Source organism: Canis aureus, chromosome 14, assembly GCF_053574225.1.
Source record: "Canis aureus isolate CA01 chromosome 14, VMU_Caureus_v.1.0, whole genome shotgun sequence".
Lineage (NCBI taxonomy): Eukaryota > Metazoa > Chordata > Mammalia > Carnivora > Canidae > Canis > Canis aureus.
Window position 1 is genome coordinate 49,344,251 of NC_135624.1, and position 24,782 is coordinate 49,369,032.

The 24,782-nt window shown below is 37.2% G+C and overlaps 1 protein-coding gene across 5 annotated transcripts in view; it reads right to left on the bottom strand.

Annotated features, from left to right (window-relative positions):
- SCFD2 (sec1 family domain containing 2) overlaps positions 1–24,782 on the bottom strand; it is a 413,781-nt gene that overhangs the window by 313,819 nt on the left and 75,180 nt on the right. For all 5 annotated transcript variants that reach the window (XR_013352219.1, XR_013352220.1, XR_013352221.1 and 2 more), the window contains exon 4: positions 12,508–12,683. Coding sequence is in view for 2 of the 5 variants with exons in the window: in XM_077847997.1 (XP_077704123.1) it covers positions 12,508–12,683 (176 nt within the window). In the remaining 3 variants the exon portion in view is untranslated. The remainder of the gene's footprint in view (positions 1–12,507; positions 12,684–24,782) is intronic.

Consider the following 24,782-nt stretch of genomic DNA (forward strand, 5'->3'; position numbering starts at 1 on the left):
ATTGAATGTTTAATTAACGGGCTATGCAGACTCTACGATGTTTTGAAAACTTTTATCAGAATGCCTGGTAACAAGAATGAGTGGAATGTGAGACAGAGGTGGCCAATAGTTATTCTGACGTTTTGCCCCAGGACAAATACTCCAGCAATACATAGTAGTGAAGGGCAAGGCTTCAATTGGACACAACTAGGTTTTACCTGGACTCCAACACTTCCTAGCAGTAAGACCCTAGTCAAATTCATAACTTGTCCAATCTCTACTATATGGTGCTCAAACCTGAATCAGGAATTCGAAAAGTTTATTTATAAATTGATGAGATGAGATGGTTGATGAGAATCTAGGACTTATTTTTTCACAGAGGCAGCACTGTAAGTGCAGTACTCAGGTTCTCAGACCTCCTCAGAAAATCCCATCTGGTCCCACATCCCTGAAAATGGCACAAATGATACTAGTGTACTGATAGCTAATCCACATTACAAAATAAACCATATGCATATCCGAGAAACCATGAATGTTTCAGTTGTGTCCAGCAGACAACATGTGCTCAATGATTGTTATTACATGGAATGAAGAGAATATTAAAAAAAAAAAAAAAAAAAAGGCTTTTGGGCTGATTTTCTTTCCACCTTTCAGAAGTGAAAACTCTCTTGGCAGAGAACTAGAAGGCAGCGGCTTCCCTGGGAGAAGATTGAAAGTGATGAAGAGATGATTTATATTTCTGAGAACCAGGAAAGTTTATTCTAGTTACAGTGTCTTGCCAGGTGTTCTGAATTGTGGGGGAAAAGAGGGGTAGAGAAGTCTTGTCAATTAATAAAAGAGTCTAATCATGCGGGCCCCTGAGACCAACATGTTAATCTATTCAGATCTCTTTAATTCCAAAAGTCTTTCATTTGGGACTCTGCCAGTAAATTTGGAAAATTTTAAAACTCTAACAATTTATGGCTGCATGAAAATGAGCTGAATCTCATGTGCTATTTCCAAATATTCCAGAATCTGGTGATATTTAAGAGTACAGGTATCGTGACAATTCATTATTTTGACTACTTTCTCATGAGATCATAAAATGATAAAAATTACAAAGCTCACAGAACAAACTGCTGGTGAAAATGTCAGCAAAAGATGTCCATGTGTATCAAAATGTAGTTTACCTACTATCACAAAGACCCAAAATTATAGTGGCTTAGGCAAGATAGGAACGTTTTGCTCAGTTACATAAAGTCCAGGTAGGTGGTCCAGGGTCAGCACGATGTTGACTGCATTTTCAGCAAACTAACCAGGGTCCTTCTATCATTTGTTCAAATATCTCCAACACAGCTTCTTCTCCTGACCTGAGGTGGGACACCTGCACCTGCCATCCTGGCCACATGTTCAGCATGTAGGAAAAAAGATTAAAAGCCGTGTACCTACCCTTTCTGTGCTCAGCCTGAAAGTGGCTCACATCACTTCTACTTATGTCTCACTTGCCAGAACCTAGCTGCAAAGGTGACTGGGAAACACAGTTATTATGTTGGGTGGCCACATGCTACCTAAGAAGTCAGAATAGGTGTTAACATAAAGAAGTCCCTGTCCTGAGTCCATATATAAGACATTATTTTTTTATTCTAATAAAACTCTTAAGTATTTATTCATACTCAGGTACTAACCTGTGGCAAGTAAACCCCATGTTGATAACTTCTCAAATTCCCACAGGCCGGCAATTAAGCCTGCTAGTGCAATCATGAAAATGAGAGTACATTCTGGAACATCCTTGCAAACAAGGGCAACAGAGTCCCTAGTCTCACCTCTCTTACGGTCTAGTGAGGAAGACAATGAATGTGCAAACAAAAAAATGTCAGCAAAGGAGAAGCAAAATTAAAACAAAGTGATGCACAAAGCTACTCAAGAAAGGCTTGGCTTCCCTGAGGAGATGGCATTTAAGTTTGGCGTTTACGTTTTGATCTGGACCAGCCATGACAAAAGCTGGGGAAAAAAAAATTCTAATATTTTAAAGCTCCAAGGTTCTCTATTTATCAGAATCAAAGTTGTTTCAGCTCTAGTTTTCTTTTCTCAAGCCCTATTATGCACAGAAGAGGAAGAGTGCGTGTGTGTGTGTGTGTGTGTGTGTGTACACATGCATGTGTTCGCATGTGGATGTGCCTGGGAAGAGGAGATCTCTAACTCAGTCCTGAAGCTAATACTTAAGAGCTAAGAATAATGTGAAACACTCCAAAAGGAGGCCCTGCAGCAATCTATAGACGGAGAAAGGAAGACAAACAAAGCAAATGGTTAGAAGTGTTGGGAGACTATACCAACCTTTGTACTTGTTATTTTTTTCACTTGTTCTTTTTTTTTTTTTTTTTAAGATTTTATTTATGTAATCATGAGAGATACACAAAGAGGCAGAGACATAGGCAGACATAGGCAGGCTCCCTGCGGGGAGCCGGATGAGAGACTCGATCCCCAGACTCGGGATCACACATCGTGGGCCAAAGGCACACGCTCAACCCTGAGCCACCCAGGCGTCCCTTTTCTCAGTGTTCTAAGTAGTGTTTCTTGGTGGTTCTATTTCTTAAATCAAAGTAACTAACTTCAGGTCTGTTGTTCTAACTAAATTTTAGTTCAAAGCAAGTAATCAGGGATCCCTGAGGGGCTCAGCGGTTTAGCACCTGTCTTCAGCCCAGCACATGATCCTGGAGTCCCGGTATCGAGTCCCGTCTCAGGCTCCCTGCATGGAGCCTGCTTCTCCCTCTGCCTCTCTCTCTCTCTGTCTCTCATGAATAAATAAATAAAATCTTTAAAAAAAAAACGACAACAAGTAATCAGCAGCTGCAAATAAAAGGTCTCGCATGTTTTTAATCAAAATGAGTTACATACAAAATATTTAAAAAAGCAAATAAGTAAATTTTGCACATTAGTATTGCTTTAAAACACTAATCATGTGTTTATTTTAAATAATATATTTATATTTATATAAATAAATTATTATAAATAATTTATAAATAAAATTTAATGATTTTTAACTATTTACAAGCACTGTTTTAATATTTTTTTAAAAGATTTTATTCACTTATTCATGAGAGACAGAGAGAAAGAGGTAGAGACACAGGCAGAGGGAGAAGCAGGCTCCATGCAGGGACCCCAATGTGGGACTCGATCCCAGGTCGCCAGGATTGGGCCCTGGGCTGAAGGTGGCACTAAACCGCTGAGCCACCCACGCTGCCCAATATTTAAAATATTATACAAATTGTATTTCACTATAGGGACCCAAGCTAAGTCAACACATTCCTGAGCTATCAAGAATCCAATTGGAAAAATCTTAACCCAAGACCTCATAGTGCTAGCCTAAGAGGTCATCCCCAAAGCATTCATCCCTAGTCCTAAAGCATATTAGGGGAAAGTTCAGTGTCCCTTAAATAGTCCTGATGTATTCACAGCATAGTTCACTGGGCACAAACTTGCTGGGGAAAAAAAAAAAAAAAATCACCTCCTCAACTTAAAAAGGTGCTAAAGTGAAATGAATATCCCAAGTGACAAACCTTTTATCACACAGCCAACAAAGACAAACTGCCACTATTTTAACCCAATGGGCAATGCAACAATCAGGAAGACACCAAGTCAGACCTAAGGTCTGGATGGGATTTTTCATCTGCTTCCTACCTTCGAAGCCCCGTGTGATTGACTTTAAGATATCACTGATTACAACACACACCATTATTTTACATACTCTAGTAAGAAACAGAACACTGCCATTAAACAGAGAAATACCATGGATTTCAGGATGTGTCTCAATTTCAGAAATATTAAAATGCAAAAAAATGAACATCCTAAGATCAATGAAAAATGGTAGCACTCTTCTGCCCAAATCTGCTCCCTTTGTTTTCAGAATGGAAAACTACCTTTGCTATTTTCAACCTAATTATCAAAAAAGAAAGTTTTCCTCTGCATTATGTCATAGTCTCCCTCCTACCTCTCTTTGTAACAACTGCTTAATACAAATGTCCAAAGAGGTAACTGACAAATCTCCATTTAACTCTTCTCCAAAAATATTTAAGAAATTTCATTCAAAACTACTGCTGATGACTGTAGGGCTCTCCAAGGGAGCCACCAAAAAAAAGCACCCCTCTTCCCAGCCACGGTTCTGAACACGTTGAGAAAGCAGACCTTAGTAAAGGCATGAGTCTAAACATCACTCTTATTAATGATAAAGGCCAGCCTGGGTGGTAAAAGTACCAGGTCTGTTGGCCACTTGTCCCTATGGAGCTCCAGGCAGTCTATTCCTCCAGGTTGCGAGCCAGCTCTGACCAGGGAAGCCCTCCCACGAAGACGCAGGCCACAGCACCTGCTCCCTGCTTCCAGCATGCTTTAAAGAGTAAGAAGAGTAGAGAAAGAAGAAGGCAGATTCTCGCCCTGGAAGAGCTGAAGTGCTCTCCACAAGCAGAGCCCCTCTCGAGAGGAAAAAAGGCAGAGTGTATGTAGCCTGTCCCATCATCCCAAATTGGCCAACCAGAAAAAAACACCTCTCTTCCCAAGAGAGGAGGGTGTAAAGGGTCAGAGACAGACTAGGAACATGCCTACAAAAACCCCCTCCTGGTGGAAATCAGGAATGAGGGAACTTCTTCCTCTCTACTACTTGCCTTTGTGAGTCATTTTGATGTAATACTGTGAAAAACACCGTGACATAATAAGAAATATATATTTAGTCTCTGCCCCCAGTTCCTGGCACACAAAACTCCTGTATTTTCCTGAGCAATAGGGGTGCTAAGAGCATCATTTGTTCTAATATTTAGTCTTAGACTCTGGTTCCTGGTACACAGAACTTCTAAATCCTTTGGAATTTCTTGGATGATAGGAGCATCTTTCATTCTAACAAGGTTACTCTTGGTGAATTCCTAGATAGTTCCTGCGGACTGGTCACTAAAAAGACCAAGCCATGCATAGAAGCCTGAAACTTTCAGCTTCACCCTATCCCCATCCTCCAGGAAGGAGAGGGGCTATAGTCTGAGTCAATCAATCCTGCCCATGTAATGAAGCCTCCACAAAAATCCCTAAAGTATACAGCTTTGGGGTTGGTAAACTCATGCATGTGCTGGGAGGGTAGCACATCCCAACCACATGGGGACAGAAGCCACTGCACTCAAGACCTTTCCAGACCTCACCCGATGTACCTCTTAATCTGAATATTTATCTTTATCCTTGTAACATCCTTTATAATAAATTGGTAAACTTAAATAAATATATCTCTGAGTTTTGTGAGCCATTATAGCAAATTACCAAACCCAAGGAAGAGGTCATGGGAGACCCAATACAGAAGAAGTTGGTGAGAAGTAGGAGAGGCCCAGATTTGCAGTTGGTGTCTGGAGTTGGGGGCAGTCCTGTGGCACTGAGCCTGTAACCTGTGGGGTTTGCACTAGATCCAGGTAGTTAGTGTCATGACTGAAATGCGGGCCACTTAGTTGCTATTTAGAGTTGGAGAACTGGTTGGTATAGGAAAAGCCCTACATGTTTGGTGTCAGAACTGTTGAAAGTGGAGTATAAAAGAAGTAAGAGGTTTCCTTTTAAACATGCTCCACAATTTTCCTTTTCAGGAAAAACCTATTAAAAAAAATCTCCTTAATCTATAAATGACACTCAGGTCTGACTTTGGGGATCATCTTTTTCTACTTACCTCACTTTTTTTAAGATTTTATTTATTTATTCATGAGAAACACCGAGAGAGAGGCAGAGACATAGGCAGAGGGAGAAGCAGGCTCCATGCAGGGACCCCGATAGGGGACTCGATCCCAGGACCCCAGGATCACACTCTGGGCTGAAGGCAGATGCTCAACTGCTGAGCCACCCAGGCATCCCCTTGCCTTACTCTTCACTCGAATGATGTCACCAGTACTTTTGTAAGTGACAAATTATAACAAAATAGGACCTCCCAGGTTGTCAGTGAGGTCAGGTATGGAACTGAAATGAGGCATGACATTTCCAAACCAAGCCAAAGGGCCGGGAACATCACAGAAGCTCTAGAGGACTGGGAAGGCAAACCCTTAATTTATTATAGCACAAGCAGACACACTTATTTAGCTTAGGGAAATCTGATTTGTTATAGAAGAGATATTTTGAAATTTAGTATATCACAAAAGGAACTCATTCTACCCATTAAAACTGCTTTGACAACTAGTAACTAGTATGCCTACTTTTCATTGCAAAGGAAGGTGGAATTTAAAACTAAAGCAACGTGCACGTGGCTTATCTTGAATAGCTTTGTAACTCCTTTATATTTTATTTAAAAATCACTTTCCAAGTTGGATATTTTAATTTAGAAATATAAATTCTGCCTAAAGAAATAACTGGAGATAGAAAACATGGTCTGTTTTTTAGGAAGTATAAACCCAGCTCCCTTCTCTACACACAGTTTGCGACTGCTTCATAGCCATGATAAATTATGGTCAATAAAGTTTTTCTTTGTGACAATTATAAAAACATTAGATGTGCATTGTAGAAACAATGGGATTTATGTCTACATTTAAAGAAAAATGCTGTGAAACATTATCAAACAGTAAATACAAGGAGTCGGTAGCATTTTTCTAAGTAACAATCTCATTTTTCCTTAACAAATTTTAAGTAAAAAAACAAAATCTAGGTGAGAGTATGTTAAAAGGCATTACTCGCATAAAATAAATTGGCAATGTGATATTTCTGGTTCAGCTGAAAGAATAAAAAAATAACTGCTATTTATTGAGCACTTACTATATGCCAAGCACTGTACTTAGTGATACACATACATAATTTTATTCTGTCCTAACAACAGCAAACACTATGAGATAAGCAATTTAAACCGAATTAGATGAGGTGACTAAATCAAACTTGCGTGGTATATAATAAAAAGAGAATTCTCCATAGACTACCATCCAAATTAAGTAAATCCATATTTGTATTTAAAAAAAAAAGCAAAGCTACTCTTACAAATGAATACATTCCTTAATAGAATCATAAACGTATCCATGTTCAAGTTAACTTTTGCTCTTTTCTACATTTTAAACTTGAAACAGAAATAATTATCTCTTAATGAGCCCATATGTACCAAACGCCTTAAACACAGACTGATTTTGGAACTTTGGAGATAAGGGAGAGGAAAAGGAATTGAGAAGATATTTTATCTCCTTTGGTTTTTAAAAGCATATTCACTGCTAATAAATATTAGATTTTTCCCAACAACACTCAAAACGGTTTCTCTTTCGAGCACGTAACATTATCTTTCTGTCATTTTCAGAAGCCTGAGCCAAACGTAAGTCTCATGAATTGTACTCAGATCTGTTGCTGACTTGTCATAAAATTGCCAAAACCACTGAACTGAGAGACGGTAGTGCAGAGGAAAGGCAGTTAACCTGTGTTTAATTACAGATCTCCAGGACCAATTTCTTTTTCTTAACCAAGATTGTCTGTAATGTTAGTTATAAAGTCAACATTGAGGTCTCAGTGACAGAGGCCTGGTAGAGAGTGGTGGAAATGAGTCTTCAAAGAAATAAACAACTCTCAATGCCGGCTGAGATCTGCATCTAGGTGGCTCTCAAGCTCTTTGGGAAAAGCTAGAAGTTGCCCTCATCCTCAAAATAAACTTAGATGGTCTCCTTTCAAACCAAAGTCTGTAAAAGGGATGCCCCCTTTTACATCAGGCCTTGTTACCCTGATGGATAAGTGTACACACTATATAAAGGAAGCATGTCCATAACCAAAGAGCAATTATGATGACCGGCCTACAGGTTCGCCTATGCTAAAACACTAATTTGCAAGGACCCAGAAATGACTGAGAACACCGCACTAGCCTGGGTAATGTGCAATTATGATAAAAGTAGGGTCTTAGCATTTTAAATGCTTACGTCTTAAAAAAATAAATAAATAAATAAATAAATGCTTACGTCTTTTTCCCAGTGTTTTTATTCCTTGCCACTTGCTAAAGGAACCACATCAAGTCCCATGGTCACATCTGAGGCAGTCTAATATGGAACAGGATTCTAAAAATTAATTATAAATATAAAATAGCTTAGACTTTATATGCATCAAGTTTCTTCAGGAGCTTCTCTAGTGAGCTGAGAGATGATCATTCCTGAGAGAAAACTGCTCTGCCTTGTTTTGAAACACTTTTGTCAGATTTTGGAACTACAGGCAGCAGAGGGTGAGGGAGCTGTCTCTGCGGCAGGGCAGTGAGGAGGAAAGAATTGGAGAAGAGGCCTTGAGCAGGTGATCAGAGCTGAAAGGAACGAAAGGGGTACCCATGGGGTGGGGGGAGCAACAGTGTAGGCTGTTGCCATCAAAGGCGGGTGAGGAGAGCATCTTCACCTACTGAGTGGCAGGACCCAGCACTGTTGGAACCCCAGGAGGAGAGAGAGGACATCCATGTGGAGGCCAGAGGCAATGAGGGCCCAGTGCAGGGTAGCAGAACCTGAGCAAGGGGGTCGGGGGAAGGGTGGCAGGTCGAAGGAAGCATACAGAAGTCTATCAAGGCCCCTGGGGCTCGTGAGGAGGGCATGGTGGGATGGGGGTCATGGGATGTGGGGGGAAATGAAGCAGCAGGCCTCTATGGGTTGTCAGAACCAAAGGAGGTGAGAAAAGCATTCATTGGAGGTTGGAAGAGAGTACTATCCCAAGACCCTGTTAGAGCCTGAGCAGGAAGTATAAACATCTCAACAGGGGAGTGGCAACGGCAGGATACTGGCAGGGAGCCAGAGTCTGCCCAATGAGGAGACATCTGTGCCAGGGGAGCAGCCGTGGAGCCCGCTGGGGGGTCCTGAAGACTGTGGAGTGAGGAGGGCACCCATGCCTGAGGGTGAGACAGGGGCAGCACAGTGCAAGGTGTTGGACCTCAAGTGATGTGAGAAGGGCATCCACATGGGGGCTTCAGCAGGGCGCCGGTGTGTGAAGCATAAGAGAACATCCACGTGGACTTGGCCATGGCCTGCAGCAGGAAGACAGAGCCCAGGTGAGGCAGCAGTGAGAGAGGCAGCAGCTCTAATGGAACACATTACATATCGGGGAGAATTTGTCACGTCATGAAATATGTTGAGGGTGATGAGAGACAGGTTCTTCACTGTCAGAGAGGGGGAGTTTCAGATATGGAAAGGAGAATGCCACAGTAACCCCTGGTATTCTAGTAGAACTGTGGTATTCCTCTGAACTCCTGGCCTTTAATAGAGAAGTACAGGCAAGGGCATAGAAGAGGCTCACCGGTGCAGGGACAGACCACTGGATCTTCAGAACGAGTCATTATGCCGCTCAAACTGACCAAAAGAAGGCCAAAGTGAGCACAATAAAAATACTAGGCATTCAAAAATGGAATATGGCTATGGATTCAGAGGAGATTTAAATTCTTCAGAATTCTATGAATAAATGTATGCCAATAAACTTGAAAGTACAAACGAGTAGCCAACTTAAGCTAATAGAAACTACCAAAATAATCTCAAGAAAAAACAGATTAAATAGATCGAGAAATATTTACATAATTAAATCGGAAATAAAAATCTAAATCTAGCAACAACAGAGCTATGTTGAGATGATTCCTTAGAGATTTTTATTTCACCATTGAGCAAACAGCTCTGGAAAAATTAAACTCGCCCTGATTTTTAAAAACTGCCAAAACCTTTGTTTCAAAACCATACAACGGCAGCACAATAAGGAAAAAGTATATGCTAATCTCATCTATGAGCATAAATGCAAACAGCTAAGTAAAATATTAGCAAACTAAATCCAGTAGTATGTGTGTGTATGTGTGTGTAGGACCAAGTTGAACTTATCCAGGAATGCAATAACAATTACTTAACATTAAAAAATTATAAATACAATTCACCACATTAACAATTAAGGGAGAAAAAAACCCTACATAGTCATCTAAAAAAATTCATAGTATTTAGAACTGAAATTCAACACTTATACATAATAAAAACAACAACAAAATAAGAACTCAGCAAACGTGGTTTAGGAAGGAACTTTCTTAGCCTGATTAAAAAAAAAAAAAAGAACTCAGCAAACATAATATTTAATGGTTTTAAAATTTTAGAACATTTTCTTTAACGACAAGAGTAAGATGACGATGCCTCTTTTCACTGCCTCTATTGAACAGCGTCCTAGTATGTGGTCATGCACCCAAAAAGAAAGTGGTATCAAGAAAGTGGAGAAAGGAAGAAACAAGCACAAATACAAATGCAAAGTTGTTGGGCAAAGTCAAGAGTAACCCTATAAGGCAGCAAAGGACAGTCAGAAAACTGTTTCTTAAAAAATTTCAACAATGGTATTAAAGCCTTTAAAATACCCACAGATCTAATAATTCCCTCTTATAAGGAAAAGTATAAAACTGGACATACTGATTTTAAAACACTGTAGTATTAATTCTGTGATGGATAAACTGGCCACTGGAACAGACCAGAAACAGAAATCAACCCACTTTTCTATGGGATTTTAGTATATTACATATCACTAGGAAAAGGATGAAGATCTCTTGGCTCCAAATAACTGAAAACCAACGTTTTTTAAGTGGTTCAAACAATAAGAATTATTCTCTTACAAAACAAGGTATTTGAGCTGAAGTTCAAAGTCATCAAAGATCCAGGTTCTGTCTGTCTTCCTCAGGATCACAGTGAGTTCCCTTCATTAGCACAAAATGCTCACATCCTAAGCATACATCAAGAAGCAGAAAAAGGAGATTGTTTCTTTATTATATACTTATATCTATATCTACACCCTTTGCCTATCTTTGGCTTGAACTGCTAAACTAATCATTAGGTAGGGAAATGAGAATGCCAATGTATTCTGAGAACAATCTGGATTTGCCCGAATCATTTGGGGAAAAAGTAGACATTGGAACAAAATTGACTGGTCTTCGGACAACACGAGAAAGAGGAAAACAACTCTTAGGTAAGTAATTTACGATACAATGTAGTATTTCATAAATATGTGGCAGACTAGACTATCCATACGGAAGAAAAGAAAGCTCTGAATAATATCAAAAACAAAAACAAATTCCATGTGGATTAAAATTTCAAATGCCAAAAATTAATTTTTAGCAAAAAAATACAGAACAATATATTTGGAAATTAGGGGTAGAAATAGATTTTAATATCAAACATAAACACAAATCATAAAGGATAATATTAATTAGCTAGACTACATTAAAACTCTAAACTCTTGTACAAGATGCTGGAATTGAAAGACAAACCACAGCCTCGGAGAAGTATTTGCATGATATAAGACAGCTTTTCTGTTACCAATGAATAAAAATGGGCACAGTTATAAGAACAAGCAATTGACAGAAGAGGAAAACTGAAGAGTCAATAAATAGTATAAAAGATGCTCGACCTCATCAGTAGTCAGAGAATTGCAAACTTATATAAAGAAATAGCACTGACCCACTCTTAAAAAATGTTATAATTTGATAATACTGAGTACTGGACACTATGAAGGGAAACAAAATATCATATATGCCTAGTAGAAGGGTCAACTAGGTCAACCTCTTCAATGATTATTTTGTTGATATTTAGTAAATTCAACAATATGCATGTCAACAACCTAACATTCTTTCTAAGATATGTGTCTTAGAGAAACTTTCACATGTACCCAAAACACATGTTCTGGGATATTTACTACATTCTTTCTTCTTTCTTCTCTCTCTTTCTCACTCTCTTTCTCTCTCCCTCCCTCCACACACACACACACACACACACACACACACACACGAATATGAAATAGTCTATATATCCATATGAATTGGATAAATAAAGTGTTGTATGTTCATACAATCAAATAGTATGGTATGGTATAGTTTAAATAAATGAACTAGATCTATATGTGTCACCTTGAATGATCTTAAAAATAGAATGTTGAGAGGAAAACACAAGTTGTTGAGGACTATCTATAGTACAATATTACTTACATAAAAAGTAAAACTCAGAGCACAATACTCTATTTATGGCTAAATATTTAATAAAAATACAGAAACAAGAAATCAAGCTTGTGATTACTCTGGGAAAGGACAAAGGAGAATCAGAGCAAGGAAGGGTTATATAAGTATCAGAGATATTTCTATTTTATTTCTAGTCTTAGTTGTTAAATGAAAGAGTATAAAATAAATATTAAAAATGAGTAAATTATATTGAGTCTATGTGGAGAGCACTTAGGATTAGAGATTAGTATCAGGAGAAATGTAAATAGTAGTAATATTCTGCAAAGACTGAATAAAGATGCCAGGAAGATCAAGAAAGTTCCAGATGGCATAAAATTGAAAAGAGGTTAGTCAAATGCTCAAAATATGTTCTTGGTACGAGTGAAAAACCAAAGATGTCACTGTCAAAAACAACAACAACAACAACAACCAAAACATAGGTATGGAAAATTTCTACTATAATTATAATTTAGAGGCTCTTAGAGAACATGATACAGAGTATATGCCAATAATATGACTTATAACTAAGACTATAATAAACATCAAAAATTTTCCTCTGGAAGTGAAAATTTTAATTCTTAATATCCCAAGAAACTCCTATAGCAACATACCTGGAGGAGGAGTCTTTCAAAAGCCAGGAAGTTGTCCCACTTGGCAGTCTGCGGGTGTTTCAGGGTTTGAACTGTGGCCAGCCCAAGCTGTAGAAGCCCACAGTGATTCACTATAGCTTTGAGATTGTTCTTAAAGAGCTGAATATAGGACATGAGCTGCCCTGGGGTGACTCTTCCTGGAGAAACATAATAATTTATCAGTGTTAAAATCATGAGAAGAATGCCATTAATAATACTACTGCCTCATACTGGCACAGAACTTTGGAGCTTCTGGCAGCTCTCCTAAGCTATAGTGATTCCTACAGCAACATGGTAGCAATAGCAAATTTGAAACTATTGCCTGCATTTTACAAGTAAAGAAACAGGAGGCATCTGAGTAGCTCAGCTGGTTAAGCATCCAACTCTTGACCTCAGCTTAGATCTTGATCTCAAAGTCGTGAGCTCAAGCCATGTTGGGGCTCCATGCTGGGCATGGAGTCAACTTAAAAAAAAAAAAAAAAAAAGAACTGAGGCACCTGAATGGTGCAGTCAGTTACGTGTTCAACTCTTGGTTTCAGCTCAGGTCTTGATCTCATGACCCAGAGATCAAGCCTCCATGCTCAGCAAGGAATCTGCTTGAGATTCTCTCTCCCTCTGCCCCTCCTATTCGTGTTCTCTCTCTAAAAATAAATGAATAAATCTTTTAAAAATAAATAAGAATTTTTTTAATTAAAAAAAACACACGAAGTCACGCAAGTAAGTATTTGTTGAGCTCAACCTGAAGTGCCTCTACAAGACAGAGTACATAGCGATCTAAGAAGCAAAAAGGCAAAATTTCTAATGGTGTGTGTATGTATAGAAAGAAGAGAAATCTGTTACGACTGTAGCTAAAACCTTATCACTGACACCAGTGGGTTCATGAGAATACTCATGAGGATAAAAGCTGGCTATTACATGAAATAAAAATCTATGGAGAACTGAAGTGGCAAAAACACTGGAAGATGAGGCATCAGAAGAAAATGTTGGGTATGAGTGATACAGCACATTTATAGCGATGGTCACCTGGACTAAAGCAAGAGGAGCCCCATCTCATAAAAGACTAGACATAGCACAGAAAAACAAAATAATACAAAACACCTGTTGAAGATTCACTCCTTCAGAGCCTCTAAGTTCAACTTTTGCCAATTGCGGTCCTTTGACTAAGTCACTTCACATTGTCCAATGTGTGGAATTGCATTCCTGCCATTCATGGGTGCTTTGGACAAAACCCCTGAACACCAGATTCACTCTATTGGACAAGGAGGCAGCAGTGGGTCAGCACAGAAGCAAGTCAGGTGCATCTTTCCTAAACATCTTATCCATACTATGTTTGTGGGTTGCTCTCCAATGCCTGATATCCAAGTTTGCTTATTATATCTAGGTTTAATATTTGGCAATGAAATCACATATATTTCTTTAGTACTTTACAGTTTACACAGTGCAGGCACGCCATCTTCTGATTCTCTCAGCAAATCTGTGGGGTGGCAAACAGGGCATGTGCTGCATCAACTAGACCCACTTGATGAGGCACTGGGGGTTCGGGGTCTTACACAATGCTAAATGGCAGCTATCACTTAATAAAAGGTTTTTGATCCTTGATCCTGATAAACAAAATCGAAAGACCTTGCCACAAGAAACTTAAAAGCCTGCAACAAAAAGAATAACAATAGTGGGATGATAAGTAGTGGGGCAAGTCTCAGGCATTTCTTTGGTGGGAAAGTCTGAGTTCATTCCTGATTCTCAAAGCAGCAGACTAATGATCTACTCACCTACTTACAGAGAAAAGCCTCATCAACTCCTTCTTTGTCTGGTTCTGAGTCAGGTTTATTAAGGTCTAATTTAAATGCAGTAAAATGCACCCTTTTTCTGGTGTCCAGCTCTATGAATTGTGACAAATGTATAGAGTTGGGTAAGCACAATCACAGTCAAGATGGAGAACATTTCCATCATTCCAAAGAGTTCTCCCTCTTTGTAGTCAATTCTCTGTTTCCACCCCAGCCCCTGGTGAGCTCTTCTCCATGTTTATCTGATCTCTGTTCCATAGTTTTGCTTTTCCAGAATGTTATATAAATGGTATTATACAGTAGCCTTTTGAGTCTGGCTTCTTTCACTTTAGCGTAATGCACTTGATAGTCATCCATGTTGTTGCTTGTGTTAGTGGTTTGTCCCCTTTTCTTGCTGCATAATATTCCATTGTATGAATGTGTCATAGTTTATTTAGCCATTTATTTATCCATTCACCAGTTAGTGATCATTTGGACTATTTCCAATTTTTAGAAATTATGAATAAACCCTTCACAAATAACCCATGTTCAGGCTTTCGTGTGAGTGTATATGTGTGGACTTATGGTTTCACTTTTCTTGAGTAAATATTGAGGACTGAGGTTGCTGGGTCATATGCTAAATGTATATGAACTTTTTTTTTTTTTGTATTTTTTTTACGATTCTATTTATTTATTCATGAAAGACACAGAGAAAGAGGCAGAGACATAGGCAGAGGGGGAAGCAGGCCCCTCACAGGGAGCCCAATGCAGGACTTGATCCATGGACCGCGGATCACCCCCTGAGCCAAAGGCAGATACTCAACCACTGAGCCACCCAGGCGTCCCTGTATGTTTAACTTTGTAAGAAACTGACTAACTGATTTCCAGAGTGGCCTATTCCACCACCAACCAATGAGAGCTCTAACACCTCACATCCTCACCAGCACTTGCTACTGCTAGTTATTTTTATTTTAGTCATTCTAATATGTGTGTAGCAACATCTCACTGGGGGTTTAATTTGTATTTTTCTAATGATGAATAATGTTGGTCATCTTTTTATGTGCCATCCTGTATGTTTTTTGTGAAGTGTCTATTTGAATCTTTTGGGCATTTTTTTATCAGGTTTTTTTTACTTTCTTACTCTTAAATTGTGTCATTACTTTTATTAATCCATTGATTCAACATATATTTCTGTGACAGGCACTGTTCTTGCTGCTAGAAATAAACCCATGAACAAATCAGATAAAACTCCTTGTCCTCACAGTGAACAAATATAGAAGACAGGCTTCTCCTCGATGCTGTCCTAATTAATTCAGCATATTACATATCATTCTCATTTAGGGGATGGAGGCCTTTTGTGCAAATGATTAACATGTTTACACAATGATGTTTTCTAACACCTATTAAATATTAACATTAAATATGTGAAAAGAATGTTCACATGATATGGGTTCAAACTAAGATTGCCATGACCTCCATGTATTTGATTATACATTGTACCGCTGGTGATGGTAATTTGGTTTCTGGATACATAGAGCTTATTCTATCAAGAGAGGTATTCATTAAATAACTATACAAATAATTACTTAATCATAATCGTGGTACTACTGCTAAAGAAAAATACAAAATGTCTTTAAAGCGTGAAAGGTTCTGTAAGATTCAAAACTGCCGAACTATCCAACCCAATCTCCTTAACTAAGGAGGAGGAATTAAACAAGCTCAAAATACATAAAACTCATTTGTAATAGAACTGTCTTTTACAGAGACAAGAAATAGAAATTATCAGAGAAAGTCATCGGAAAGTCTGTTTAGATTTCTATTGTAATAACCATATGGTCACTTAAAAGATAAAAGGTTTTGATTCAAAAATATAGTTGACCATTTTACCCAGTTAGTGTTTTCTAGCACAGACTCAATCATCATATTTATGTAAGGCTGCCTTCCCACATAAGGCATGTGACTCAAAGGAACAAATGAGTATACAGAATTTGGTAATTGGAAATGCAACAAAACACTACATTGTGAATTTAGTAATTATTCGCCTTTGCTGACCAATTCTGTTCCCCTCTAAATAGCTTTTTCTTACACACAAATGCTATTAACATTATTAGGTACATCTTGATAACAGTTTCTTTTTATTCCATAACATGCTAATTGGAATTCAGTAAAAAAAAAAAAAAAAAAAAAGGGTACGGCACACAGATGCTTTAAAATAGGTAGTGAGGTATCTTTTAATTTTAAACTTAATCACGATCTTACAGAAACAAATGGAAATCAACCAACTGACTACCAAAAACGCTGCAGTGAGACTAATGACTTGAGGAAGCTGCCCAGTTCACATCAACTAAAACAGCAAGCAACCAGGAGCAGGTGTTAAAAAAGTAACAGCAGGACATGTATTCACAGCTCACATCACAAAACAACAACAACAACAACAGCTTGTCAGGCAGACTAACACGGTGATTTCAAAATATCTGTTCAGAAGGCCTTGCAACAAACACACTTTTTAAAGCCATAAAAAACAAAGGTTATTTGATATCAAGACTGCATAATAAATACATAGCAACTTTTTGAAAAGTAACAATTTGAAATATGAAAAATAGTTTTCAAGTAAGAAAAGCTATTTTTAAAGAGTTTTTAAGAAAGAGAAATAGGCTTCTTATTTAGTTAAGAGAAAAACAAAACTTTATCAACCATCAATTCTCTATTTTTAAATGCTTATTAAAATATAATTATCTCTTAAGGGAAAGTGGATAGATTTGGAAAATAAAAGGATTTAAACATTTTAATGTTTGTGATCCTTACAATATTGAATTCAACTGAATTCAAATGCATCATAGAGCCTATTTTTCCATTTACTATATACACTTGATAAATTATAACTTTCTCAACCTGTCTTGTGGCTTGTTAAAATATATTTAAAATATCTACACCAATCTACACATATATGATTCTTTGCTGAAATGTTTGAAATAAAGAATATTCAGTCAGTGCTGGGTTTGATTTAATCATAAAACAACGCCTTAATAGTAGAAAGCAAACACCAACAGAAACTTTGCCTAAAATAGCATATTTGGCTCCCAAATTTTTAAAAAACTTCCTGGCATGAGAAATAATACTACTGACATTGCATGTTTTTTATTCTTCATTTTTATGAAAACCCAGTGTATAAAATTTGAATGAACAAACTTAGGTGTTTTAAGTCCTCCCAGAAATGAGCATTTCCCCTGTATCCTTTTCAATCATTTTTCCTAATATAATAAAAGTACAGTACATTAAAATGTTTACATATAACATGTCCTGCTAAAACTCTGGTTAATTTGCACATACAGAGTTGGCAAACAAAATAATTTCAATATTACAAAATAGTGACATCTCTTCATCTGTTGGTTTTTTTCTCATTGTCTCAACTTTTGTGCCACCTAATAACAGCCCCTGAACACAAAGTAAACAAGCACAGCTGGACCCGGCAAGCCACAAGAGGGCCCATTCACCACATGCAGGGCCCACGCATGTCCAGCTCTTCCTCTTGGCTCTGCCTAGACACGTGCCCTGTCTAGGAAGTGCTTCCTGTTTGACTCTCCCCCAATCTTTGGTGCAACTAAAAGCCTCTGCTCCTCTTTATATCCCCCTCCAGTGAGAACTCCTTCAGCTCCTTTGTTCACAAAGTCCTATATATACTGTAGCATTTATTTATAGAAATTTAGCATATCCTTTTTAACTATGCTGGTATTTTATCAAGACTTTTACTGGTTTTTTCAGTTAGTTACTGGTTATTAATTTGCAAAGATTTTTGAATGGGCCTCTCTACTCATAGTATTTTTTTTATCATGAACCCTGATTTCTAGTATGTGTGCAAAACAATTTTTCCAGGAATGTATATACATTATAGCAAAAACAATGAGATATATATGTGTGTGTATATATAAAAATATATAAAAGGTGGCAACTCTACTAAAATTAAACATTTGATTGGTAGGCAGCACCATTAGAGAAAATTTCTAATGTTCATTCAATAGTTGATGGAAGAGAGCCAGAATCTTGTGCATGAAAGATGGTTTAGGAGCTTTGTGAATAACATACAAAAGGCTCACAGTGTAGACTGAGCACACAGGTTTACAGCCTCTCCTTACTCCATCAGAATGATAGAAAAAAATAAGAAGGGATGGGAACACACAACAAAGAGACTGTGAGATAGTCTATAAGCAGATATAAGAGTTCAAACATTTTGCCCCCATCTGTTGGTTATCTTTGTAACCTACATTATACACTAAAACTTTCTTTTTTGTTCTGTCAAATACAGATGGTATCATACATTTTATGTTCTAAGAGGGTAACAGCCCCCCTTACACTTCCCCTTACTTCTTATTTTCCCCTTTCATCTTGCAAATCATCTGTACTTTTATTTTTACCTTGTCAGGATGACTGGCATTTACATTTTGTTCTGTAACCATAATTTAGTCTTATGTGCTTTTTCTATGGTTTCTCTAGGAAAGTTTGAAATCAATCAACAGTGCTTACATCATTATAAACTATATAACTATTAATGACAGAGTCAAATTATGTGCCATGATTACATTTCCTTATGCATATAATACACTTTGTTCCTAGAATGCTTTGTGGTATATTTTCTTCCTTCTTCCCTCCCTCTTTCTTCACTCCCTCCCTCCCCTCTTCCTTCTTTCTTCTTTTTTTTTTTTCTCTCTTTCCTCTTTCTTTCTTTGCATTATCTGCCTTAACCAAAGTTTTACAGTATACTAACCTCAAACACACTATCCTATCTTTGGAATCTATGGGAGTTTTTTCCCTCCCTGAATACTGTCAAACCTTTCATTCTCCCATTCCAACATGGGCAGATTGTTTTCCAGGCCTTTCTGCACAGCCAGCAGCTTGGAACTCCTTTTATTACTCTCTTCTGTTGGAACGGTTTCCTTAAATCCCTGGTTTTTCTTTCTTGGTATACTGTCTTGTTTTACTGGACATTCTCAAGTAACTTCCTTAGAAAAACAACTTTGAAGAAAGCAGAGTTTTTGTATCCCTGAAAAGGCATTTTCTTGCCCTCAGAGTTTCATGATAGTTGATTAGGGTCTGGTATTCTAGGTGGCCAAAAATGCATTGTTCATAATCTTCTGGTTTTCTGGGTTGCTGATAAAGAATGTGTGCCAGTCTCATTCCTGTTTCATTGTAGGTGAGCTTTTTTTTTTTTTTTTCCATCTTTGGGCCTTTAGAATCCTATTCTCTTGTACTCTAAGGATTCACAGTGATTATGTTTAGTTTAGAGGTCTTTTTTTCGTTCCACTTTCTTCTCAATAAGCCTATTCAATTTGATTATATCTTTCTTCACCTTGGGGAAATTCTCACATGCTTTCTTTGCTAATTTCTTATTCTCTGCTTTCTTTTTTTTTTTTAAGATTTTATTTATTTATTCATGAGAGACACAGAGAGTGAGGCAGAGACACAGGCAGAGGGAGAAGCAGGTTCCATGCAGGGAGCCTGATGTGGGACTCAATCCCGGGACTCCAGGATCATGCCCTGAGCCAAAGGTGGATGCTTAACCACTGAGTCAGCTAGGCGTCCTTTTCTCTTTCTTTCTGAAACTCCTAATATAGTTCTTGGATAGTCTGGATTGGTTCTCTATATCTTTTATCTTTTCTGTCATCTTTTTAATGCCCTGTTCTTTCTACATTTTAAGGGAGTTTCTCAATTTATGTTTAAACTTTGGCTGAATTTTGTTTTGTTACATACCATAAAGTTCACCCTTAAAGTATACAATTGAGTGGTTTTTGGTATATTTAGAGAGTTGTGTAATTATCACCACCATATAATTTGAGAACATTTTCTTTAAAAAAAAAAAATAGGTTTTTTTATTTATTCATGAGAAACACAGAGAGAGGCAGAAAGGTAGGCAGAGGGAGAAGCAGGCTCTATGCAGAACTTGATCCCAGGACCCCGGGATCATGACCTGAGCCAAAGGCAGATAGATGCACAACCATTGAGCCACCCAGGTACCCTAATTTGAGAACATTTTCATCACCTAAGAAAAAACCCAAATCCAAATTTCCTCAGTTATGAAAGAGATATACTGTTATAATCCACTTATATTGGAATATAACCTGAATGAAATTTTTCACTGGGAGACATAACTGTGCTTAGTTATAGTTATAAATGAGAAAAGCAGAAATGAGAATATTCAAGTAATTATAACTCTAAGTGAACTCTAACTTTTAAATATAATACTATTATCATTTTATCATATTTTTTAAAAATGTAACTAAAGTATAAATGCCTGGAAGGTAAAAGAGGAAAGGAAGAGTACTAAATGATGGAGCAAAACAGACAATAAAAATAAACCTCCTACCCTCAGTCACCCAAAAAAGCTTTGCCTAGAATACATAAAAGGGTAGTACAACAGAGGGAGCCACCTCCCCAGAAGGTACCAGCAACTCCAGACTCGGTACGATGGAGGTGGAAAGTGAGGAATATAACATAAAGCAAAGTAGACAAATATTAAGTGCATAGATCAATTAATTTTTAAATACGTACCTACGCATGTAACCACCATCCAGATCAACATATAGAATATGTCCAATACTCTCAAAGATTCCTGCATATACTTATCCAGTCAATAATCCCACAGAGCTAGACCATTACTTCTTTTTTTTTTTTAATTTTTATTTATTTATGATAGTGACACAGAGAGAGAGAGAGAGAGAGAGAGAGAGGCAGGGACACAGGCAGAGGGAGAAGCAGGCTCTATACACCGGGAGCCCGACGTGGGATTCAATCCCGGGTGTCCAGGATCGCGCCCTGGGCCAAAGGCAGGCGCTAAACCACTGCGCCACCCAGGGATCCCTAGACCATTACTTCTATCTCTACTACCATAGACCATTTTTTACATGCTTTTGAGCTTCATATAAATGAAGTTATACATATGTATTCTTTTGGGTCTAGCTTTTGCTCAACATTATCCAGAATTAAAAAAAAAAAACATTATCCAGAATTTCAATCATTTTTTATAACTGTGCTTTATTGCTCTATATGACTATACCAGTTTCTTTATCTCTTCTGCTTTGAAGGACACTTAGATTTTACAGTTCGGGGCCATTACAAATAATGATGCTACGAACATTCTATTACATGTCTTTTGGTGGCCATAAGCACTCATTTCTATTATATGTCCACGTTTGCTGGGTGGGTGTATACTTAGCTTTAGTCGATACTGTCAGTTTTCCATGATTGTATCAATATTTTCACACATTTTGAATTTGATTAAATTTTACAATTTAACATAATTTAAAAACTGTACATGTAGTGTTTAAAATGAAACACTACTGTATCACTAAGTTTCCTTCTGGTATTTTATGTTGGGGAACCAAAACACTAATAAGAATGAGAGAAAAGAATCACAATGGAAACCACATTACCATATGATTAGCATGAATCTTTATTTTATTGTTCTCATAATATTTTTACAGATTTATTTACTTACTTCCTGACCTAGTTACATAGAAAAAGGCCTGGAAAGCAACATACTAATTTAGGAACAAAGATTACGTTGAAGAGCAAGATGGTGGGAAGGGAGGATATACTTTTGCTTTTTATTTCATATACATTATGATTTATTTGAATTTTCTAGAAGCATGTGCTAATATTATTTTTTAAATAGTCTTGATTCTGAAATAAAATCATGCCTGTCTCAGGTACAATAAACAGATTTGTACAATGGATGAAGCATTGTCTTTCAACAGATTATTAAAGAAATAGAAGAGTAATAATAATAATGGCCTGCTTCCCACTTCTATTGAGGTCAAAGGGCAAAGAAATATGGTTAACGGGCAGGTAGAGAGATTTAAGTCAGAAATGAGAAAAAAACTTCACCATCGCGATGACTATTAGACACTGAAACAAGTTATTAAAGGAGGAAGAAGGGAGATGTTATAAATCTTCTCCCGTAGGGATCTGAAGGGCAGTATACACAGCCATCTGTATAGTGAAACCTAGATAAAGTCCAGCTGGGAATTGATGTATATTTTTATAACACCATATATACTGAAGGTGTCCCGGGATATCCTTTAAATTGTGTATGTTTCTCGTTACACAAATTTTGAGCTCTACAGCATTACAAAGGTAGGCTAAGAAACTAATGCGAAAAGTGCATTTTAATTATACAAATCAACTCAATCAAATGGTTCCAAAATTCAGAAGTTTATTGTAAAACGTTTTCAGGATAGCATGCATTAAAGTGTAACTGCTGAAAGACCAGGGGTCACAAATAGAAAATAAATAGTTCTCCCTGAAAATTATACAAAACACTGAAATATAAAACCACCAGAAACATTTAAGGTTTGGTTTTCCTTGGAAATGCAGCCTTCCTGAGGTTAAACATTGCATCAACATTTATAAACTCAAGAGAGAACGTGGAAGGGAACAGATATATTATTCTTGTTTTCTAGAGGGTTGTATCCCAGCCTGCCAGGGAAGGAGCATTTCCTTGGTGGGTCTGCTCTGACGTGGAAAGGAATTTCTGCTTTTAGGGGAGCCTCCAGGTAAAGAAACTCCCACCCTATAGCCACGGGCTTCTCATCATATCATTCTCTTGAGTTTTTTTTTTTCTCTTCTCTTGAGTTTTTAAACTCTTAGCCCATATTCTCATGTTGAAGATCTCTAATGTTGAAGAAACACAAAAATGAGTAAGAAGAGGAAGAGGCAGATGAGGAAAAAAGAAGAGAAAAAAGATGTACCAATTTAAGTTAAAAATATAGAGCCAGAAGGTAAATGCCTGAAGAAGGGATGTTAGAAATTCAGATTCCCATTTTGCAGATGAGGAAAACAGAGAAACAGAGGCAATTGAAGTTCTGTTTTAGGTGATGAAGTGTAAGAGAGAAGATCTCTTTACTGACCTTAGAGATTTCTGGCATTATTAATTATTAATTCAATAAAAACTCTTTCTGTTTCTCTAGATCCTCTAATTTCATACCCTTAAATAGAGATATTCTTTATGGCTCTGCCCTCAGCCCTTGTCAACCATTCTACCTTCTAGCTCTAGTTGATCAATCTTATATTTTCTTTAGAAATTCACTACTTAGGTTTCAACATAATCACTAGGTAACTAAATCCCAAATCTCTACTTTCACTTCTGGAAACCATTACTCTAGCCACACATTTTCCAACCGAGATGATCAGGAACAAATCTTTCAAACAGAATAATTCCAACCCTACATGTGGTAGAGTACTCTTCACCTGCAGTTGCACAATCATTGGTTTATAATGTGTCTTACCTGCCCAGGAGACAATAAATAATTCCATTATACTATACCCTACTTTTACAGAATGCCTTGAAATTTTACAGACACTGTTTCATATAAGTCATTTCATCTAATTATCATATTAGCAGATAATCTGCTAACTCCTCATTTTGCAGAAACAGAAAACAGATTCAGAAAAATTAAATGACTTATTCATGTGAGGATAAAATAATACTTCATACATGTATTATCCCCTATAAGGACTTAAAATATAGTATGTGCAGATAATAAATATCTTTTAAATGAATAAAAATTATTATCTACTACCTGTAGATCTGGATAACATCTAGGCAAAAACTTTCAGTGAGCTTTTTTCCCTCCTATTTTGACACCCAACTATGATTCCACTGATCTCTAGGAAATTGTGCCAATCTTATATCCCAGGGAATGTGGAATTCTTTCAAATGATGGTTCTCGAAGATGTTCCACAGACCTCTGTGTTCCTGAGACACTATCAGGTAGTCAAAAAAGACAAAGTTATTTTCACAATAGTACTAGATGTTACTTGACTTTGTTACTGTGTAGTGTTGACAATGGTACAAAAACAATGGTGGGTAAAAGTGCTAGGGCCTTCCCACCAATACAGGCAGTGGTGCTAAATTACACAAGTAGTCAGTTTCACTTCAGAATGGTCATGATGAAACAGTAAATGTTAATTTTATCAAATCTCAACTCTTAAGAAAACATCAATATCCTGTGTAAAGAAATGGGAAATACACAAAAAGTACTTCTGGTACAAATTGAAGTATAGTGATTGGCTTGAGGAAAAGCACTGGTGCAATTACTTGAGTTGTGAACTGAACTAGCCCCTATTTTCATGGCATACAATTTTTATTGGTAAAGACAAATGAAAAAATCTGGTTCTTTATACATTTTCCCAAAGAAAAGAATGAAGTGGGCCTGTCACTTCAAGGATAATGGTTTGTATTGTCAATAGCAAAAGTCAAGTTTTATGTGAAAATTATGATTTTTGGAAAACTTCTATCTGTCCCTGTATCTTTATATTCCAAATAATTAGACATTTTCTAATGATTTAATTGGGATATCAACAGATACTTTTTTTATATTATAGAATAAGTGTCAACATATGGAAGATCTGTAAAATTTAGAGAACCAATACTTTCCAAGTGACTAATGCACATGGCATAAAATAATGTGTGTATAAAAGATCCATTTAAAGCCCAAGAGA